This window comes from Paramisgurnus dabryanus, chromosome 11 (assembly GCF_030506205.2).
Source record: "Paramisgurnus dabryanus chromosome 11, PD_genome_1.1, whole genome shotgun sequence".
Taxonomy (NCBI): domain Eukaryota; kingdom Metazoa; phylum Chordata; class Actinopteri; order Cypriniformes; family Cobitidae; genus Paramisgurnus; species Paramisgurnus dabryanus.
Genome location: NC_133347.1, coordinates 23,884,225 through 23,903,104, shown reverse-complemented (window position 1 = coordinate 23,903,104; position 18,880 = coordinate 23,884,225). Strand labels below are relative to the sequence as shown.

At 35.8% G+C, this 18,880-nt stretch overlaps 4 protein-coding genes and 2 non-coding genes across 6 annotated transcripts in view; 2 read left to right on the top strand and 4 right to left on the bottom strand.

The window, feature by feature from the left end:
* Nucleotides 1-18,880, bottom strand: part of nudt18 (nudix (nucleoside diphosphate linked moiety X)-type motif 18) — a 173,797-nt gene that overhangs the window by 104,321 nt on the left and 50,596 nt on the right. The gene's annotated exons all lie outside the window — the stretch shown is intronic.
* tti2 (TELO2 interacting protein 2) lies at nucleotides 255-5,708 on the top strand. The gene is made up of 7 exons (XM_065247509.2): nucleotides 255-1,191; nucleotides 1,868-2,054; nucleotides 2,164-2,256; nucleotides 2,336-2,520; nucleotides 2,808-2,951; nucleotides 3,087-3,243; nucleotides 5,363-5,708. Exons 1-7 carry the CDS (start codon nucleotides 557-559, stop codon nucleotides 5,468-5,470), a joined length of 1,509 nt encoding a protein of 502 aa, XP_065103581.1. The 5' UTR covers nucleotides 255-556; the 3' UTR covers nucleotides 5,471-5,708.
* On the bottom strand, nucleotides 5,857-9,087 carry mak16 (MAK16 homolog (S. cerevisiae)). Its single transcript, XM_065247510.1, has 10 exons — nucleotides 8,912-9,087; nucleotides 8,565-8,614; nucleotides 8,360-8,469; nucleotides 8,166-8,230; nucleotides 7,895-8,046; nucleotides 7,702-7,756; nucleotides 7,174-7,248; nucleotides 6,989-7,096; nucleotides 6,752-6,817; nucleotides 5,857-6,277 (listed from the first exon to the last, which is right to left on the bottom strand). Exons 1-10 carry the CDS (start codon nucleotides 8,924-8,926, stop codon nucleotides 6,074-6,076), a joined length of 900 nt encoding a protein of 299 aa, XP_065103582.1. The 5' UTR covers nucleotides 8,927-9,087; the 3' UTR covers nucleotides 5,857-6,073.
* On the bottom strand, nucleotides 9,690-9,786 carry LOC135730540 (small nucleolar RNA U13). Its single transcript, XR_010526012.1, has one exon. It is a non-coding gene; the product is annotated as a small nucleolar RNA U13 (small nucleolar RNA).
* Nucleotides 11,883-17,993, top strand: LOC135729687 (L-rhamnose-binding lectin CSL2-like). Its single transcript, XM_065247507.2, has 12 exons — nucleotides 11,883-12,167; nucleotides 13,119-13,154; nucleotides 13,236-13,280; nucleotides 13,355-13,484; nucleotides 14,046-14,155; nucleotides 14,268-14,312; nucleotides 16,710-16,845; nucleotides 16,936-17,051; nucleotides 17,160-17,204; nucleotides 17,343-17,478; nucleotides 17,567-17,676; nucleotides 17,792-17,993. Coding segments are annotated over exons 1-12 (999 nt in total). The 5' UTR covers nucleotides 11,883-12,079; the 3' UTR covers nucleotides 17,794-17,993.
* Nucleotides 12,724-12,819, bottom strand: LOC135730541 (small nucleolar RNA U13). The gene has a single exon (XR_010526013.1). It is a non-coding gene; the product is annotated as a small nucleolar RNA U13 (small nucleolar RNA).

Genomic DNA, 18,880 nt, shown 5'->3' with positions numbered 1-18,880 from the left:
AGAATGACCTTTTCCAGTTGCTCCTGCAGTTACAGTGTTTTAACTTCAAGGTTTAAACTTCATAATATTTAAAGAAACAAAACAACATATAAAACCATGGATCAGTGAATCATTACTTATAACATGGTCAAAAGTTAATTTTATGTTTGTACAGTAATTTTTTTAGGGTTTAGAATTTCCTGCAATTCCATTTATAATCTATAGGGGGACTCGAGAATGGTTTATTATCCGTTCACCTCGGAACCTTTATTGTTTCAGTTAAGTTTCTGGGGAAATATTTTTCGGTTACGCTCCCTAGCAATCTGCAGCATGTCGTCTAAAAATGAGTTATTAAAAGTGATCCCTTTGTAAATGTGAACAATTTTAATGTAAACTATGTTATTTTTACATAAAGTGATAAAACGGTGACATTTAAATGTAAATTGAGCCTTTAAAATGACGCGTGAAGTAACGGAGATGCTTGAGTTTGTCACAGAGTGAGTGGTCTTCTACTCCATATGCAATATAATCTTTACATGTTTTACCTAACGGATCGTTGAGTGTTTAAACCAGCACAATGGATCTGACACAGCTTCTCCAGAAGATGAAAATCAGAGACAGTTTAACCCCATCCGATACCTGCTCTGTCATCGCCGTTTTGACCCACATCTGTAAGCGACTCAAGGTGGAAGATGAAACCGATAAACGCGTGCTAATCCAGCAGGACATAGCGGAGTTTTTCGACCTCGCTCCTCTCGACTGGCTTTTTCCTGACGTCACCACTGACTTGCGCGAGGCATATCTGAGTTTATTGAGCGCAGTCACCAAATACGCTGCACTGCCCTTGTGTGACACTGACAGCGGCTGTTTACCTGCCAATAGTTATGAAGGCATACCGAATAAAGCTCAAGCTGTTTGTATTTCTTTACTTGCGTTAACTGTGCGGATGCAAAAGGCGGTGGAGAATCAAAGTAATCCGCCTGTAAAGACCCTAGCTCAGATAGTTTCCCCCGTCTTGTGTATATTCTCCATAACTCACTTGCAGGAGCAGCCATGGACTGATGCTGCTTCCAGGAGGAGTGCTTTACAACTCCTGACATCAGCTGTGGGAATGACAGGTTGCAGATCAGTACAGGAACTTCTTTCTGGAGATGAGGACAAAAAGGGAGTTTTGGGTCCAGTTCTAGACACACTGCAATCAGAACTAACCAAGTAAGATAATTAAATATCATCATTTGTGTTGGGAAAAGAGTTTTATTTATGCATTTGGCAGATGGCAAAATGACATCCAGTTTATTACAAGGTGTATTTTATGTTTCCTGGGGATCGAACCCATGACTTTTGGCACTTATAACACAATGATTTACCTATTGAGCACCGAAGACACTAAAGGGATAGTTCACCCAAAAATAAGAATCTCTCTCTTATGTTGTTACAAACATGGATACATTTCTTTGTTCTGATGAACACAAAGTAATATATTTGTAGGAATGTTTGTAACCAAATCATTAATGAGCCACATTCACTTTCATAGTATTCTATTATCCTACTATGGAAGTGAATGGGGGCTCATGATTGGTTTGCTTACAAACATTCCTCAAAATATATTATTTTGTGTTCATCACAACAACAAAAAAATTATACAGGTTTGTAACAAAATGAAAGTGAGAAAATTATGACAAAATTTTCATTTTTGGGTGAACTATCCCTTTAAATATTTATTCATTGCACACTGAATGAATTAACAGGGTGCTTAACAGAATAAAAGTATGTTTATGTAGTTTAATTGTCAGACCCTACATAAATGTACTGCATGACAGAAATGAACGAGCACATAGTAATATGCAAATTATATTAAATGCATTTAAAGTTGTTTTATTTTGCAAAGGGAAAACTGGAAGCGCAACCAGGCAGTGAAGCACGTGTTCTCCTGGATGTTGGTGCAGGTTGGGCGACCCTATTTGACAAAGTACTTGGAGAGGGTGTTTCCTCCTGCCCTGCTGATATCTGATGATTATCGCACAGAAAACAAAGTTTTGGGCGTTCGCTGCCTGCATCACATTGTTCTCAATGTGGTAAGTCAAAGACACCCGAGAAAAAATAAAATCAAGAGCCAGTCTTTTAAACATTAATATAGATGTGTGTTTTTTATGAGTCATATTTTCGCCTTTTCTCTATATATAGCCAGCAGCTGATCTGAGGCAGTATAACAGAGCTCAGGTGCTCTATCATGCTCTCTTCAATCACTTATACACATCTGAGGCTTCACTTTTACAGGTAATACACTCCCATTCACAGTTCATTCACATCAAATGCAGTTATGCTACATCTGTATCCTTTTGTGTATCCTTTTCAGGTTGTGCTGCCTTGCCTCGCAGACCTGATGACAGTTCTTGAGACACCCTCGACCCATGCAGGGTTACCACGGAAACCGAACCGTTTCGATGATGTACTCTGTCACGTCTTGACATACATGGAAATGGAGCACAAGATTGATCTTCGCCGAGTATATGCTAGCAATCTTGTCTTATTTATTGAAAGGTGAGGGCTTAAATACCCCATACAGAACATTTCAGTGTTAGTACCACTTACCTTGACACAACAGTACTTCAGTATAATTTTTGGTGGTCCCTGAACCCATTTTAATTTTTTGCTGGCGGCATATAAGCATTTTTCATGTCCAATGCTTTGCCAAATATTCCAATTCTGTGTATGGATTTTATGTGGATTACAATACTAAATAATTCATTTAAATCCTTAAAAGCATTATCGTTGGTTAATCTGTGTTCTAATACGTGTCTATTTTACATACTGATGTTACTATCAAGGATGGGTATAGTAATTATTCGCCATCTGAAGAGGCTGGAGAGGGTGATCGTGGGATACTTGGAAGTCTCAGATGCTCCAGAGGAGAAAGCCAGACTAAGTATCTTGGATGCTCTTCAAAAGACACTACAGATTGCTTGGCCACGGTAAAGACCTACAGCAATAATAAAAAACTTATGTAACCACAATATATAGACTTTTATAATTGATTTAAATCACTCACGCTCTTGCTTATTTGATGTATATATACTCTTAACAGGATATTTGCTTTTTATCTTTAGTATGGAAAGGAGAATAGGTACTCTAGCACAGAGTCTTCTGAGGTTTCTGGTTGATATCTCATCAGACTCATTGAGCCCGCAGCTGAAAGAGCAGCTCATGAGCAAAGCTTCACACTGTTTACTGCTGCTCAACCATTGCTCAAAAGGAAAACTGCAAGTATGTAAATTCAAGCATCAATTAGGGTTGCAAAATGCTGGGAATTTTCAAAGGCTGGAAACTTTAAATGGGAATTAACGGGAGAGTTGCCTATATAAGGGAACTTAAATGTAGTTAAAAAGATCTTGCAGCATTATTTTGTTTAAAACAATAATATTTAAAGGTGCTATAGAATAAAATTGTATGTATCTAGCAGAGTTGTATAGTACTTAAGTATTTTTACTTTCATAAAAGTTAATTTTCAATTATTTGATTTTTATTAGTGTTTTTCTTTGGAAAACATAGATCCCAAAACATATTTTCATAATTTTTACTCCACTACATTTCATAATTTCAAGTTTTTGGTTTATATTTAATATTTAAGTACATTAAACATCTAGTTATTTTTTGTACTTTTACTTAAGTAAAAAATATTTTCGTATTTTACTCAAGAAAGTAAAAGTACACAATTTTTATGTAATTAGGCATTAAATACATTTTAATATGCAATATATAATGAATACACAGTATGATTCTATGCTTTAGAATGTAGTGAACATTTTTTAGTAAAGAAAAGTAAAAAAAAATCCCAAGACAAACACTCTGATAAAGCACAGATGCTTGGAAAATGTAACTAAAATACTTAAGTATTATACACCTCTGGTATCTAGGCATAGATGAATAATACAAGCTCTGTACACGGTAATGACATATCGTGAGTCTCAAACGCAATCGTTTCCTCATTCTTATGTAAAGATGTGAATGCAAAAGACTGCTGGAAAACAGGTCAATCTTAACATAGCACCAACTGTGATGTCACAGTCGTGAATGATGTACCCCCCAACATTAAGTGAACACATTTAATAATTTTTGCACTTAATAAAGCCAAACAAAATGTTTATTTATGTTTGTATATGATGTAATTCATATACATTTCCGAAATTTCCAAATAATTTCCATAAATTCCTTGAAAAGTTTCTAGAAAGTTACAGGATTTTTTTTGCCCCTTTGCAAACCTAGCATCAATACATTTAAAGAGAAAATAAGAATTCAATTTAGTCATCCTCATTCAGTTTTTCTTTATTCTGATGAACATGAAAGATGATATTTTGATAAATGATGGTAAACACACAGTTCATGGTACCAATTGACATCTGTAGTATTTGTTTTTCCTTCTGTGGAAGTCAGTGGGTACCATCAATTGTATAGTTACCATCATTTATCAAAATATCTTTTTTGTTTAACAGAATGAAGAAACATTAAACAACATGTGGGTGAGTAAATGATGACTGAATTTTTATTTTTGTGTGAACTATCCTTTTAAATACATTCTCGTTTGTCGTTCTCACTTAAATAATATAAAACCTGGTTCTTGGCAGTGTTTTTTATACTTTTGTCGAAATTGTTAATTTGTATACAGTCTTTATAACATGCATTATGGGGCAGTTTCCTGGACTAGGCCTTAGTTATTTTAGGCCAAACTTGCCCGTTGCCTACTAATCATCCTCCTCCCATACTAATTGGGTATATTACTCTGTCTCCTCTCCACTAATTAGCTGGTGTGTGGTGAGCGTTTTGGCGCAATATGGCTGCTGCCGTCGCATCATCAAGGTGGATGCTGCACATTGGTGGTGGTTAAGGAGAATCCCCCTTTCATATGTAAAGCGCTTGAGTGCTGCAGAAAAGCACTATATAAATGAAACAAATTATTTTAGGACATTTAAGACGTTTTTACTAACAAACCTTACAAAAATCTATACTGGTGTGCATCTTGAGACAAAACAATGACACTAATATATGTTAAAATATGTCAGTATAAGGTGTTTTGAAATTAAATTAGCTCAACATGCCTTTTAGTCTGGGACTAGGATAAGCCCTGTTCGGGAAACCATCCCATAGTGTGTGCTCTTCTGTGTTTAACGCTATTGTCTTTTGTACTCTGCCATCTTGTAACTGCTAATGTAAGGTTGTGCCTCAATCCTGAAGATTTCTTATTTTATTGGTTACAAACCAGCCACCATATCAGTATGTTGAGAGTATTTTGTATAGTGACTGTTTACAATCCTGTTCAAATTAAATTGAGCATATACATCTTGTTGGTGTGATATTGATGACAGCCTTCCATTGTTTCTTATTCCAGACTCTTCTGATGGAGGTGGACAACAGTTGTGTTCCTGACCAGGTGCTCAAGTGCATCCAGCAAGTCACTACAGCAGCTTTAGAGGAAGAAAACCATCACATTCTTTGACATGGTTTAATTTGATTTAGCTAAATATTTCTAGCTCAGTTAGCCTAGGATAAATTATAGTGGACTCATACTGTCAGCAGTGCAAATGCAGAACATGGTTTGTGGTTCATACATTATACTTGGAAGATGTTATTTTGTATTAGTTTTGTTGTTTATAATAAGAAATACCTTCTTATGTGTTGATCATCCTGTATTATATTTTTTACAAAAATAAAGATTAAGCAGAATTTGCCCTGAAATTGTATTACATTTTTAATTTCACTTAGGCCTATACAGTGGCTGTCTAACATACAGTTGTCAATGCCCCACTGTTGCAATTATCATATAAGCTATTTAAAATACATTGCATCTTTGTGAAATAAAGCACCACCAAATGAAAACAACTGTAATCAAAGGAACATTTTTAATGACCATTTATGCTTCACAACAGCATATGTACAGTCAAAATAATTCAATAAAAATATCAAATGCAAAAACAACCCCACATGAAAGACTTTCAGTTTTGACATGAGTGTGTGTACATAGATGCATGTGTCAGGGCACATGACTATCATTGAACACAAAGTTCTGAATTGAAGGCAGAAGGGTTGTTGGGTTTCATCCTCATGTAGACTTGCTTTTCTGAGCTGGTTCTGTCTCTTGCTCATATTCAATCTCCACATATGCCCGTTTCTTTCTGATTGGTCCTTTGAGTGGAGCTTTTCCTTTTGATTTTGTCTTGCTCTTTTCTTCCTCCATCTCCTCTTCTTCTGTTTCCTCTTCTTCACTGGATTCCTCATCATCGCTGTTGTCAAGGTTGTCTGCGTCCTATAAAATATAATCAAGTTTTAAATAATGCAAAGCATTCATTCTCATGTGAAGTTTTTCACTGCAAAACAAATTTTAAGTACATGCAAAATCTCCACTTCCAGTCACCCTTCACTGAATAAAGGAAAAAATCTGTCAGTATCCTAATATACTCGGAAGACGGATAAAAAAAATCTCTTGCAGCTCAGTGTACACATGCAGTTATTCATCCAATAGTTTTACTGTGTACTTTCCTGAAAAATCAATGTGGTGTTTAACAAATTCTGCCAACAAAGTGGCATTTCTGAATGACCTGAGGTCGGGATTAAGGAGATTTAAGCAAAAGTATTTGATGAATGTATAAAACGTGCCAAGAGCATTCAGTCAATATCATCATTTTTTTTTGCGGAGGTGGCATTTAGCAGCTTTTGCATCTGATCTCTTCATATATTTACCATGTTTTGCTTTCTATAAAAGATTTTCTTTTATTATTACCTCCAAATCACTGATGTCACTTTCCTCGAATTCATCCTCAGCAACATATTCTCTTGTTCCAGACTCCTAAAAAACAGACATACATGATTTTTTTTATAAATAAATAACATACCATCTGAACGTGTGCTATACAAGTTCCAGTCTGGGGGATCAATAATAAAAAAATATACAACAATTGTACTCATCCTGCTCTATAGACTTGTTTACAGCACAAAGCTGATACAATTATAAAAATACCTCTTCATCCTCCTCTTCTTCCGCTGATTCAGCTTCGCTCTCCTCCTCGTCCTGTTTTTCCATTGCTTTATCAAAAGCATGAATGGGGAAGTTGTAGATGTCTCCATACTGAAATTAAATCCACAATGCAATGACTGAACTGACAACAGCAGAGATTCGCAAAAACATCTCAAAGATGTACTTACTGTTCCTTGTTTAAGACGCTCTAGCAGTTCTTTTTCTATGGCATTGTCCAGCTGAGCAGCGATAAGAGCTTTTTCCTGTTAAAAAAGGGAAAGTGTGCTTAATTATTTTAATTCAAACACATACATGCACCAAAACATGCATTAAATTCCACAGTTCATGGAAAGAAATTACTTTTATAAAACAAAGGAAAAGCTTGTTCAAACTAAATAATAACTGGAAAATATGGGAAGCAGTTTACAAGAAAAGCATACAAAAGAACAATATCGATTCATGTTTCTCTTTTTAAATATATACACAAGGTCTTAAAGGCATCGTTCATGATACGAGACAATGCTATATGGCCAAAGAGAGTGTAGATGAACCAACATTTTTATTTTGCTGCACAAAAGTGTAGTAAGGCCTCACAGAAGTGCACAACCTGATCGCAGAGGACCACCATTACGTAAAGTTTAGTTTTATTCAAAACACAGGTGTGTCTGATAAGGGTTAAAGAAAAAAATAAGCAAAAGGTATCGCCAGTCACCTACCTCTCTCCTCTTTTCTCTTCTCTCTACTTTTCTACTGAGTGGAACTAGTTTTCTCCTAAACACAAAAATAAATCAAATATTTACTTGATAAAGTATTATGATATATAAATAGATCAGCATGTATGCATGCCATGCACCTTAATGACACATCAAAGATGGATTATAAAAAAGATGAAACAAGAAAAGGACTTACTGTCTTTTCAATGTGAGTTTGCGGATTCTAATGAGATATTGTGTTATCTTTGTTAACCGTTGTTTGCATTTGTGCCGGAGGTACCGCGGCCAATAGATGAGGTTCTCATCTATCTGTTCCAGGGCCTTTGCATAGTTCCTATCAAGTTTTACCTTGGATATAAATATAATAGAGCGAGTTTAAGACATATAAACACATTAATGTTCGATCATATTATCACGTTTTAATTTTTGACAGTGTAGATCTTCTTTCTTCATTTAGATGTTCATACCTTCTCCCACATGCGAGCAGGGAATGCTGCCCTCTCAATAACTTTCATGTACAGATAGCACAGGCCTAAAGAAATATATTAAGTAATAGCATAATTATTACACGCAGCTACATATTTTAGATTGTCTTTTTAAAGGCGTTATTAATATGTAATAAATGAGTAAACATGTCGTTTATCTTAAATCATAAGCTTACCGTTTTCCTCTCTTACTGTAGCATACTGACTGTTGGCAAGTGGACATGACGATCGATTACAAAGTCCTGTAAGGTTGTATTCATTTCGACAGAACTGTTGAGTTTTCGTTCTTCAAGAATGTGAAAAAAAACACATTGTTAGATCAGATTTTTATCTGTAAGTTACGTATTTCGTATTGTTAAGGGCACAACCACACATACTTACTTTACTTTGTAGGAACAAAAACTCTTATTGCCGATAAGGCCCCATATAACCTTTAAAACACAAAATACAGATAAATTAAATTCATATTTGGTGAACAGAGATTTTCATTTGACAAATGCCATGCTCCAAGCATGCGGTGCCAAAACACACCACAATATAGATTGGAATATTAAAGCTTTTACAGAATCACAGCGTATAGTTACTCGGATCATGAATGGGTAACTGAACAGCGTTTTATTTATTCAATTCACTTTTTCCGTAACGTAAGTTACTAACGGTATGATCTGTTAACGAGAACTCGTGTTTGCGTCAACTCTATATATTTGGAGCTAAATAGTTTTACTTACATCGTCGTGTTGCATTCTGAAAACGTCTCTGAACGGTCACCTCTTGATATGTGATTACCTCCACCAATATGAGATAAATGTTATTGACAATAACGTTTACAATTAAATAGATACCACATGGACGTTACAGGCCGCGGCCATTTTAACAACAGGAGATCCTCAAGCCTCGCGAGACTGAATATGTCGCGATACTTCCGTCAGCCTTAGGAACTTTATTCGCATTTCAGCAAATACGAAAATATATACACAATATAAATAAAACACACATTTTGGCCAGTTTTAATCGGATTGAAGGAAATTAATAACGTACAACTGGGTTAGTAAATACATGTTTGTCTCACCCGGCACATAACAGGAGATTGTTTTTGACATATTGTCGTTTTTAAAACAAAAAACGATCTCCCTACTGAAAAATCCTGCAAAGACCAGCATAAGCTGGTAGCTGGTTTAAGGTGGCAGTAGCTGGTCTAAGCTGATCCTCCCAGCCTGGAAAGCTGGTGTGTCAGCTTGTCTTTCAGCCTGACCCAACTTAAAATGGACCAAAACACAGCTAGACCAGCTTGCTACACCAGCGAGACCAGCTAAAACCGCTGGTCTTAGCTGGATTTTTCAGTAGGGTTAATATTTCAGAAGTATATATATTTGTTGATTTGAGTGCATTATACACTTCTCACACTCACACATTACGACAGCATTCTCTAAAAAATATTTTATAATTACATAAAATCAATTTATTTCTGTAATGTAATTTCTTTCGTTGATTAACATTTTAAGATGTGATCAGACGGTCAATGTGCATAGCGTAACAAAGTTGGCTGCACATGTCACGAAAACTCGTGAAAAGACCAATCATCATTTGTCAGAACCAGAAGGATCAAAGGATTGAAGTTAGTAAGATTGGTACATATTCAAACTCCGGCTTTCTGCATGGTGGTTAGAAATTTTAAAAGTTGTCTTTTCTTTTGACCATAAAACATCTGATGTCATATACAGTTACTTTCATGTAATTTACCGATATGTAGATGAAACAATATCGATTTATCTCAGATATAACGAGAAGATAGTACAGGTTTAATTATATTCATGAGAAAGGCATTCTGGGATCATTTCATTGGTCGAGTAATTTAACTCTTTACTGTCCAAAAAGCCAGGAAGCCTTAACCTCACGTGGCAACAGTGCATCAAATCTAGTGCTGTGGTCTTGTGCTGTGAAAGTAGCCTATAGCAGTGGTTCCCAAACTTTTTCAGCGTGTGGCACCCCCCTTGTGCACGGTGCATTCCTTCGCAGCCCCCCAAAGAAAATTTGTGACAAAAAACTGTTCTAAAACTCAACATTTTAATAAAAAAAACATTAAATTATACAAAAAGTAGTGCTTTTGGTTAGTAGGCTTATTTTTTTAGGTTTAATTACACATAATTCATGATAAATTAATGTATTTCATAAAATGTCATAAAACTGGGACCCCCTGGCACCATATCGCGGCCCCCAGTTTGAAAACCACTGGCCTATAGTCCTAGCAAAAGAGTACGCAACTACTGGCACAGACTATCACTTGACAGAAGCCACGGATGACATTGTGATATTTTAACAATCACATAAATAAATAAAAATACAACTTGCATTTTAGATTTTCTTCATTCAATAATTCTTATGTAATGTTTACCGTATTAATTTATTAATTCAGTGAAGCATAACATTTAATTTATTAATTCAGTGAACTCAGCCCTCACACAATGAGTTGTGAGTAATATCAGCCATTACAGTGTGTGGATCTGCACTTAAAATTTTTGGAAATAGAAGACCGACCAGGTCTCACAAGATCTGTTGTGTCCACATACGTGGACATCACATTTTTTGTTTTCTGCACCACAATACTTAATTCTGTGTTACTGGAACCTGTTGTACACAAATGTGGACAATTACACTGCTTTATGGAAAAATATTTGGTTATTATATCTATTGGTTCTTCATAGCAAATAGCTGGAAGAAATCTAAAATGCAAGCCAAACCAAAGCTCGGGTCTTAGGAGGTTAAGGATATTTATTACAGCATACTACAATTTGGGACATACTTTAATCTCAATAGCCTTCTATTTAGATAGTATGTGAATTGGGACTCAGGGATAGGTCATCTGCGTGTGGCACCCTAAAAAGTATTGTCACTTACAATACACAAGATATACTGAAATCAGAAAAAAATCCAAAGTGCTCAGAAATAGCTGAAGAAATTGGTTTTGGAAAAAATAATTAGGTGCTCTTTGGTATGGGGTATGCAAAATGTGAAAAAGGGGAATCCAAGGCACTCTTCATATATCAAAAAATAAAAAGCCTTTATTTAGACATGGATATAACATTAAAAACATTAAACTGGGTAAAACATTCTCCAGTTGAATGTTTTTAATGTTATAGCCATGTCTAAATAAAGGCTTTTTATTTTTTTGATTTATGAAGTGTGCCTTGGATTCCCCTTTTTTACACAAGATATACTTTTTGGGCAAAAAAAAGATATTTTATATTATTATAACTTCACCAATTTAATAACAGTGCAACGAACGTAATGTATCTTTAAATTATGTGATGTGGCTTGAATTAATGAGGTTTTAATGAAGTGATTTTAATTCTGGCTCACCTGCAGCCAAAATCCTTGATGAAAATTAATAAGCTTTTAAAATCTTGTTTGAAATGTGCATGTTTTTTGCTGCTTTGCTCAGTCGCATCAGCTAAAACACAATTAGTAATTTTTTGTTCACAATTTCATTGATTGTGTTTGGTCAACAGGTGCCCAATTTATCACTTCTGTACTGTAAGTACATTTCAATCTGATCCTTCCTTAGCTTGGGGTTCCTAAAGCAGTTGTAGACTTTGTGGTGTTTCAGAGAAATTTGTGTAGTGTGTTGAAACTTCTTTTAATGATTAATGTTTACATGAGTTTGTGTGTGGTGTGTTTAGGTGGGCACAACTGACATAAAAGAAAAGTCACCAGTGATGGTGACTTTGCCTTGTTATATGTGGGCTGTGTTTGGACGGTAAGATGTCTAGTAAACACAAAATTGCGTGAGTTCATTCCAGTTCAGGGTCTGATTGCTGGGAAATGATAATGATGTGGAAATCATGTTTTCGGGAAGACAACAAAAATGTTAAGTTTATGGAACGGTTATACATATATAAATGTGGATCATCTCAAGTGTCAAAGCCAGAAGCAACATTTCCACATTTGACAGCAGAATGGTTTCTCTCAGCATCATCCTCTTTACCTGTAAGTTGTTTATTCATTATTGATTTAATTGAATCATACTAATCTGTGATAGTTAACAGTTTAAATTGTTGTACTATTGAATTTGTATACTAAACAGCCTGATCTCATGAGAATTCATATTTTACGAGTTGGCTAATTCGTATATGAGTCATACAAAAACATACGATTACCATAAAAAAACAATAACAAAATCCCACCCCTAATCCCAACGCCACAGGGTCAAAAGCAAATCTTACAAAAAATGTACGAATGTGGTCGTGTGACATAATATAAATTAGCCACCTCAAAATACGTACGAATTGCCATGAGATGGCTTTGTACTAAATGGATATATTAAGTGACATGCTCAACAACATCAAAGTATAGATATTAAGATTTTACAGTTAAGCAACAAATCTAAAGCAAATGCAATTACAAGAGTTACAAAAAATAAATCCCTACTTGACATGTATTTACCCACTTTCTATGGCACGCTCTTAAAACCATTTTAAATTTACACTGTAAAATAATAACGCTACTACCAAAACTCTTCATTTAATTAACATTTTTAAGGTGTGATCAGATGGTCTATGTGCACAGCGTAACGGATAGGCTGCACATATCACAAATGTTTGTGAAAGGACCAATCATCATTTGTTAGAACCAGAAGGATCAAAATACAGCAGTTAGTAAGATTTGGCACATATTCAAACTCCAGCTTTCTGCATGCTGGTTAGACATTTTAACTTTAATTTTATTTTTAACATTAAACATCTGCATGCCATATAGGCCTACAGTTAGTTTAATGTCATTTACTATGCAAGTTAAACAATAATGATTTATCTCATATATAACTAGAAGTTAATACAAGTTTAATTATATTCACGAGAAAGGCATTCTGGGATCCTTTAATTGGTCGAGAAATTTAACCCTTGAAATGCATTTTAATAAACGTTTGTTGTTGTGTTTCAGTGCTGTCCCTAAGCTCCAGATTTGTGATATCTGCAGGTGCTTTGTCATTAAATTTATCTATAATTACCAATAAACCAATCAACAATTAAAACAATTAAACAACTTTTATTTTTTTAGAGAAAGTTATTACTTGTGATGGGGAAATTCAGCGTCTCAGCTGTGGTAAGATTTTTTTTCTATTATTGTTATACATTTCAAAGCAACCCATAATGTAACTCTTCATTACTTCTCTTTAGATACTGGTGTGATCAGTGTACAGTCAGTATCATTTGGACGTACAAACGAAAACATTTGCAGCATTGGACAACCAAAAGATCAAATATCCAACACTCAGTGTTCACTGGAAATATCTGTGATTGCTAAACGGTAAACTGTTTATTATTTGTGACTTCATGGGGCGGTTTCCCGGACAGGGATTAGACTAGTCCTAGACTAAAATAAATGTAAAATCTGTCTAAACGGAAAACAACTTGCACTGACATATCTTAAAATACATCAGTGCCATTTGTTTTGCCTCAAAATGCACACAGGTGATGTTTTTAGTAAAGCATGTTTGTTAAAACTAGTTACATTTCCTAATTAAACTAAGGCCTAGTCCTAGCTTAAAATAACCCCTGTCCAGGAAACCACCCCATATGTAACAGTTATGAGTTTCTGAGTCTTTTTTCTTAATGGCTGTTTAATGTGAACTGATCACAAATGTGTTACAAAAAGTATATAAACCTTGTGTAGGCTTTGTATAGTTCACATTAACATCGAATGGAGCAATAATAACAACATTAAACAAATATGTACTATTCTATTTCTACATTTTGTATGGTATATAATTGGTAAATATGTTGAGCCTTATAATATGAGAACATGACATTGTTAAAAAAGATTTCTTTTGTAGCATCAAGTCAGGACTGTGCTTTTATCCTTCAACAGATGTGATGGATTGAAAGTATGTGAAATAAATACTCAAGGACTCAGTGTTGAAGATCCATGTGTTGGAACCTACAAGTATTACACTACAAATTACATTTGCATCCCAGCAGGTGATTTTAATTTCTGCTGAATATGTGTGTGCAGGTGTTGTGCTGAATTTTAGCAAGTCAAAATTCATCATTTGGAACCACACTTGTAACTCTTTAACTTTTTATTTTTTAGAAACAAGTGTTACTTGTCAAGGTGGATATAGTTCATTGTACTGTGGTAAGTACTACCTACATACCTGTTTTTAAAATCTTTGGGGCAGCTTCCCGGACTAACCTTAGGGGTTGTGTACACCAAAACTTTTAAACGCGGCTGAAAACGCCTGGACAACGCCGAATGCCAGCTGTTTTTCATACGTCAGCTGTGAGATGGTTGGTTGCTGTGCTACTTGTCCCGCCCCTCCTCCACTGTGATTGGACGGCCGCGTGAGAACTGACATTGACGAGCGGAGCTTTTCATGCAAAGTTGAACATTAGGGGTTGTGTACACCAAAACTGTTACGCCCGCGGCCGGCGCATGTTTTCAATTGTTTCCAATGGAAGCTCAGCGTTTTTCAAATAAGCCAGCAGCTAGCGGTTTTTTTCCGCGCTGACAACCGGCTCTGGGCTGAGCACCAAGAGTTAAAAAAATTTCAACTTTGAATGAAAGCTCCGCTCGTCAATGTCAGTTCTCACGCGGCCGTCCAATCACAGTGGAGGTAGGGCGGGACAAGTATCACAGCAACCAACCGTCTTACAGCTAACGTATCAGGGATACCAAAGCGCTTAGCTGAAGAAAGCTGGCACTCAGCTGAAAAACAGCTGGCATTCGGCGTTGTCCAGGTATTTTCAGCCGCGTTTAAAAGTTTTGGTGTGTCCAGCCCCTTATTCAACTCTCGGTGCTCAGCGCTGAGCTCGGAAAAACCGCAGAGCGCCGGTTTTCAGCGCGGAAGAAAACCGCTAGCTGCTGGCTTATTTGAAAAATGCCGAGCTTCCATTGGAAACAATTGAAAACATGCGCCGGCAGCGGGCGTAAAAGTTTTGGTGTACACAACCCCTTATAGGTCTCCGTAAACCGGAAGTCTCGATCGACTTGTTTCTGAGTGAACGGAATATCACACAAGGAAAATAGTTTTACTGTGAATTTATTGGATTTATTTAATTCATAAATGGAACTTTCAGCAGACCAACAGTTAAAGGCGGAGTTAACAGATTGGTCAGCTGATGTCATCAGAGAAGACCGCCAGAAGGTGGCGGAAGTACATTTTCAGATTTCTATTCAAGTTTAAGAGGGCACATGAATAAAAAAAATTACAAGGATAAATTGCTTATAATAAACACTGAAATATAACATAAAAATAAGACTAGTCTGTTTTGATTTCATAGGGACTTTAAGTGTAGTCCCCGACTACAGTGCATGTTTAAGCCTAATTGAAAACAGCTTGCACGGACATAATATATCATGTTATTGTTTTGTAAGGGATGTTTGTATAATTTAAAGGGACACTCCACTTTTTTTGAAAATATGCTAATTTTCCAGCTCCCCTATTAAACATTTGATTCTTACGGTTTTGGAATCCATTCAGCTGATCTCCAGGTCTGGCGCTAGCACTTTTAGCATAGCTAAGCATGATCCATTGAATCTGATTAGACCATTAACATCGCTAAAAAATAACCAAAGAGATTCAATATTTTTCCTATTTAAAACTTGACTCTTACATCGTGTAATAAGACCGACAGAAAATTAAACATTGTGATTTTCTACGCAGATAGGGTGGCCATTCGTGCCAGTTCCGCCGGACACGTCCCGAACATGTTTTTTTACATGACGCATACGTCATCAAGGTTTAATATTTCGGGTTTAATTTCAGAAAAGCAACCGTTACATTTCAAGGTGTGAATGAAACTACAATGATTGTATGTCTTAAAAGAAATAAATCTTAATTTTCCAATGTATTTTAACTGAAATGTGAGAACCTTGATGACGTATGCGGTCGAGCAACGCAACTTCCGGAAAAAGAACCCGAAAACATGTTCGGGACGTGTCCGGCGGAACTGGCACGAATGGCCACCCTATACGCAGATATGGCTAGGAGGACTATAATACTCTCATTCTGGCCTAATAATAAGTGACTTTGCTGATGTAACATGGCTGCAGCAGGCGTAGTGATATTACGCACTGCCCAAAAATAGTCACCTGCCATTGATAGTAACCAAGGGGACTACTTTCGGCTGCTGCATAATAACCATGTTACAACAGCAAAGTCCTTGATTATTACGCCAGAATGAGAGTATAGTTAGACCATTAGCGATGCTAATGGTCTAATCAGATTCAATGGATTGTGCAAAGCTAGGCTAAAAGTGGTACCACCAAACCCGGAGATCAGCTGAATGGATTTCAAAACTGTAAAAATCAAATGTTTAACCCTAGGGGAGCTGGAAAATGAGCCTAATTTCAAAAAAGTGGAGTGTCCCTTTAAATGTCCCCATACAACTAGGCCTAGTCCTTGATTAATATATAACCCTGTCCAGGAAACAGACCCTATATCCTTAAAACCCACTTGAATCAAACCGCATTGTTTTTGAAGGGATCTGATTCATTCATTGTTCAGAAATGCTGTATTGTTCTCCTATTTAGAAAATGGCAGAATTCAGATAAATACTGCAAACTATGGACGAACAGATAAACACACCTGCTCTGAGGGGCTTCCATCTGATCAGATCCAAAACACCAGCTGTTATTCTCCCAACGCACTGTCACCTGTGTCTCAAAGGTTGTTACTGTATGATAAATCTCATAAAAGTTATTTCTATGTACGGTTGTGTTCACTGTTTTCAGCAACCCGTTTTGTTAATGTGTAAAGATGCAATGGAATGAGAAGTTGTGAGGTGTTTGCAACTCATACAGTCTTTACGGATCCATGCGAAGGCACATACAAGTACCTGGCAATCTCCTATAACTGCCTCCCCCAAGCAGTTCGTAAGTATTGAAAAAGTTATCATCATATCTGTCTTGTTATTGCACTGTGTATAAAACATACATAGCAGACACAAAGTAATTTCTCTCTGACATGTCTGTTTTCCACAGGGTCAAAAGTTATCTGTGAATATAGAAATTCAACCCTTAAATGCGGTGTGTATCATCAGTTTTCATTTGGATAAATCATAATATTTCTGATATTTGTTGAAACATACAAATATTTGAGAAATATTGAATAACAAACGGTGAGTAAACAGCCAACCAGTAGTATAATAGCATTACTGTTTACAGAGGAAGGGACCCGTTTACAAATTCACAATGCAAACTACGGCCGAACTGAGAGCAGCATATGTCCTCTTACTAATCCTAAAGTGCCTCAACAGACTGACTGCTACACCTCCAACTCAAAGGACATAGTTGCCGAGAGGTAATTTAAAATGTGCAATATTTTCATATGCTTGATGTTTGTGTTAAGTTTAAAGAGTTTCATTTCTAATTGCCTTTTTATGATGTAGATGTGATGGCAAAAATGATTGTTTCATATCGGCTTCCAATGCTGTTTTCACTGACCCGTGTTATGGCACGCTCAAATACCTGCATATCACATACTCCTGTGTGGCTGACTGTAAGTGTTAATACAATAAGAAGGGACAGTTTTGGTTCATTTTTACTTTTATTAAATACTCATTTCTGGACTGCTAATAACTTTGTCAATGATGGTTTTCTTTTCTGTCTTGCAGAATTTGACAGCTAATCTTGGGAGATTTTGGCATCTCTTTATTACAAGTAATGAATTTAATGGAATTAAATTGAATTCACTGTGGCCAAATCAAAGCATTACATTCCCAAACTGTTGTTATACCAGCCATTTGAGCAAATATGTCCACCTTCAGAACTGTAAATAAACAACATATAAAGTGTACAACGTTACCTTTTTTGCTTCTTTTTTTGCCACTTTATGTAGTCTGCACCATGCCCAAAGTATAAAATTGACGGTGATAATAGATATTTTATACTGACCAATTACATTCTGTCTTACGTGTCCAGTTTTAAATATGTATATTTGTCAATTTAAAAGTTGTTTTATTTATATCCATTTTTATGTATGAATTATGCAATTGATTTCTTATTTCATTTTAAAGCTGATCTTTTATATGAACTACCCTCTGGACCCAATTTCAAATTTTCATTGAAATAAATTCCTTGAAAGCCCTCACATATTTTAGTTGCTTTAGTTATTAGGCAAAAAGCCAAGAAAAAAACTTATATTTTTACTAATTTATTCGAAGTAAGGGTTGCTGTTCGAATGAGCATGAAATTATACAACTATGGACACTTAACAGACAAGAAAATGGATCAGGAGTTAATGACCTAATATCCATCGGTTTAGCCAAGATTCTTTACCTATTCATTTTTTTTTAAGTTACACATGTTGACTGATTTGGGTTAATGACCTTAATTATTTGTGTCACCTTATGGAGAAATATATACAACATTTTGTAAACATGACATTCTGACCATCTACTGTATCCTACACTTAGTCCAACCCCTTTTTTCCAATTTCTTTATCATTGTGAAGTTTTCATTTTTTATTTATTTTGTATATGAATATGGTATTATGATAAAACACGATCACATTAACACTTATCATTTTGGTATGCAAGAGAGGGTCTAAAGGTGCACTCAGTAATATAACACATTGGGTGGCTGTTATGAAAGTCTATCATAATTATACCGAACTATCAGCATGTATGTTTTTATTATGTAACTGAAGGTAGTGTGAAAAGTTATGGTTTATTCCACAAGCAAGTGTAACCAACAGCATGTCC